At 33.0% G+C, this 3,221-nt stretch overlaps 1 protein-coding gene across 1 annotated transcript; it reads left to right on the top strand.

The window, feature by feature from the left end:
* Positions 1 to 663: 663 nt before the first annotated feature.
* LOC111707329 (uncharacterized) lies at positions 664 to 2,959 on the top strand. The gene is made up of 4 exons (XM_023480416.1): positions 664 to 784; positions 1,109 to 1,251; positions 1,447 to 1,572; positions 2,801 to 2,959. The coding sequence occupies exons 1-4, from the start codon at positions 664 to 666 to the stop codon at positions 2,930 to 2,932; spliced, it is 522 nt and encodes a 173-aa protein (XP_023336184.1). The 3' UTR covers positions 2,933 to 2,959.
* Positions 2,960 to 3,221: the final 262 nt, after the last annotated feature.

The raw sequence follows: 3,221 nt of genomic DNA, 5'->3' as shown, positions 1-3,221 counted from the left end.
CCCCCCCCAGCAGGAATAGGGTTAATGATTTTCAAAGAAAGAAACGCGTCTACAGTTGCAATGAATCATGAATATAGAGAAACAGACAGAGTATAAATTCATTACAGTCGTGTCTAAAGTCTCATCCTTTTTGGGTAACCCGGTATTTGATATGAAACGACATCAAATATACATAGTAGTGATTTAATGTCGTCTTCTTATTCCACCGCTTAACAGGTCGATCCCGTCACGCATTCATTTTTACCCTTTAAATTGAATTATTCTAAATCTGCAGTTAGTGCCAATAAAGATTAAATGGATCAGTCTAATTCTGTGTGCAAGAGCACTTAAATCTACAGGAAATAAGAAACTTCGAATTGTTCAGGAAAAGCAGATACTTTAGCATTTAATTTCTTTTATTATTTTACTTCTTATTTAGTTGAATATTAACATTCCGAAAAATGTATTGTTAGAAAAAAAAGAGATTCAGAATATTCACCATTTTGTGAAAAAACAAATATTTTTTGAAATTTTAGGTGACAGAAGATTCTCCTCCCTTTCAGTTCAAAGAATCTTCTGGAAACATGCATGGAAACTAAGTATTGTCAATAAAAGGCCTTTTTCGAGGGGTTAAGGGAACGTGGAACGCTTAACAAAGATTGAGAACTCAAGGGTTAAAAACGGATGAAAAGCCGACCTGAAATAATCCCCCTTCATCTTGAGGTAGAAAACCTTGGACTCGGCACTGCTCGCGTTAGCGATCAGATACTTGTNATACTTCCAGACCAATATCCTAGTATCAAAGGTAATTATACTTCCAGACCATTATCCTAATGTCAAAGGTGATTATACTTCCAGATCAATATCCTAGTATCAAAGGTAATTATACTTCTAGACCATTATCCTATAGTCAAAGGTGACCAGTGGTCGGATTTATCAAAAAGCATGAAGTAGTTGAACTACGAAGTCATATTTGAACAACTTCTATTGAACTTTAACAGGCGAGAATTGGTTCAAATTAGTGTAGTTGGCTACGTCTTACATTTTACAGTTCATGATATATGTTTCAGTTAAGACTTAAATTGAAAAGAATTTGTTAAGCTAAGTTTATAAATCTAATTGTTAAAAGGATTATCGAGTGAAGCATATGAACCTGGATTTCTTCTATCCTTGAACTGCACAAGTTCCCCGAGCTATCCAGCAGCTGATCTCACATGGTATATTGGAGATGCGCAGGCGCAGGAATCCTTGGTTACTAAGTATCTTCGAAAGGTAAAACAAAATGGCGCAGAAGCAAGCCTGGAAAATTCATGTTCAACCTCAAAATCTTAATCATTTGTTTTCCTTAAAAAGCAAGAAAACTCAATCTATCAAATTTAGAAGTTAAATTTGTTTTGATTCAAATTTTAGCGAAGACTAATTTTTCTAAGTGTAATTTTAAATGCATTGAGTCTTCCGAATATTTAGACGACCGAGACAGGGTTAGAGATTTCAACGCTTGGTTTCAATCTCGAGATTGACCCAAAGCTAGGAAAGGATGGAACAATTGTGCTCACTTGCTCAGCTACGCTTCCTGAAGTACATGGCGATCAGGTTAACATAAGTTCCATGTGTTATTCAACTGACATTTAGATGATATCATAATATAGAAAATCTTAAATATTTTTGATTTGCTTATATTTCAATTAAACCGAGCTGATAAGCTTGCAATAAATATATTATTATTTAAACTAGATTGGGAAATTTACATTTTAAGCAAAATCGCCATTCATATGAACTTTTCTAAGTAGGTTTAGCAGTGACTCGAAACAGACTCCCTTTAGAGATATACAGTCTTTGGTGCGATCTCTAATGTGGCTGACACACTTACTGATTTCTGCTGGCTGCTGCAGGGAAACAGCAAACTCTTCCACAATTATGTTAAACTCTTCATCAAACTCTTCCACAATTATGATAAGCTCTTCAGCAAACTCTTCCAAAATTATGCTAAACTCTTCAGCAAACTCTTCCATAATTATGCTAAACTCTTCAGCAAACTCTTCCACAATTATGATAAGCTCTTCAGCAAACTCTTCCATCTTGGCAAATCTGAAGCTCATTGCGAAGTTTTCCATATTCCAGGAAAATCCAGATTTTCTCCTCTTCAGTAAAAGAGCTATTCGACTGATAAATTCTGACTGGAGCCATTTTTTTCAACCAGAATATAAAATGTCCCTTTTGACTGGATAATTTCCCGAATTTTTTAACCCAGTTTTGCGCATTTTTCAATGAAGTTTAAGCAAATCAAAAATATCAGTTGTAGAGAAGCACCCCTTTACATAATTATGTACATGTTTTTAGATAATTATGTACATCTTAAATGATTATTTACATGTTTAGACAATTATGTACATATTTAGATAATTATGTACATGCTTAAGTGATTATGTACTGGAGTTTATAATATATATATGTACATTACACATGTTTAGATGATTGCATGTACCGGAGAAAATGTACATTGTACATGTTTAGATGATTATGCATTGGAGTATATGTGTACATGTTTAGATGATTATGTACCGAATAGATGATTATGGACTGTAGTATATATGTACATTTTTAGATGATTATGTACTGTTGTATATATGTACATGTTTAGATGATTATGTACTGGAGTATATGTGTATATGTTTAGATGATTATGTACTGTATTATATATGTACATGTTTAGATGATTGAGAAGTGGAGTATATATGTACATGTTTAGATGATTATGTACTGGAGTATTTGTGTATATGTTTAAATGATTATGTACCGAGGTTAATATGTACATGTGTAGATGATTATGTACCGGAGTATATCTATCCAAATCTCGCCTGGAATCCTGTACTCCCAACTCTCCTGTTCTAATCCACATGTCTGTGATATTGTAATCCTTGTAATCCTTCGGCTTATCGTAGGATTATTTTAGTTAATAAATCAATATTTTTAATCCTAATTTTTTCTAAATTAAAATTTTTCAATCATCTGAAGTCAGAAATCTCGAGATCAACCATCTTATGCAAATCAATGGATTAATTTAATTTCTCTTCGATATCCCATGGTGGTCATACCCTGCAGGGATAACTTAAGAATTAGTGATCACGCATTGATTATCATATTTCGATATTTGGATATCGAAATAAAAGTTCAAATTAACAAAATTTCATAACAAATAAAGATGCTGAGCTTAAAACTAGAATGAAATATCCTTAATCCAG

This window comes from Eurytemora carolleeae, unplaced genomic scaffold (genome assembly GCF_000591075.1).
Source record: "Eurytemora carolleeae unplaced genomic scaffold, Eaff_2.0 scaffold765, whole genome shotgun sequence".
Taxonomy (NCBI): Eukaryota; Metazoa; Arthropoda; class Copepoda; order Calanoida; family Temoridae; genus Eurytemora; species Eurytemora carolleeae.
This window is presented reverse-complemented; position numbering and strand designations above follow the sequence as displayed.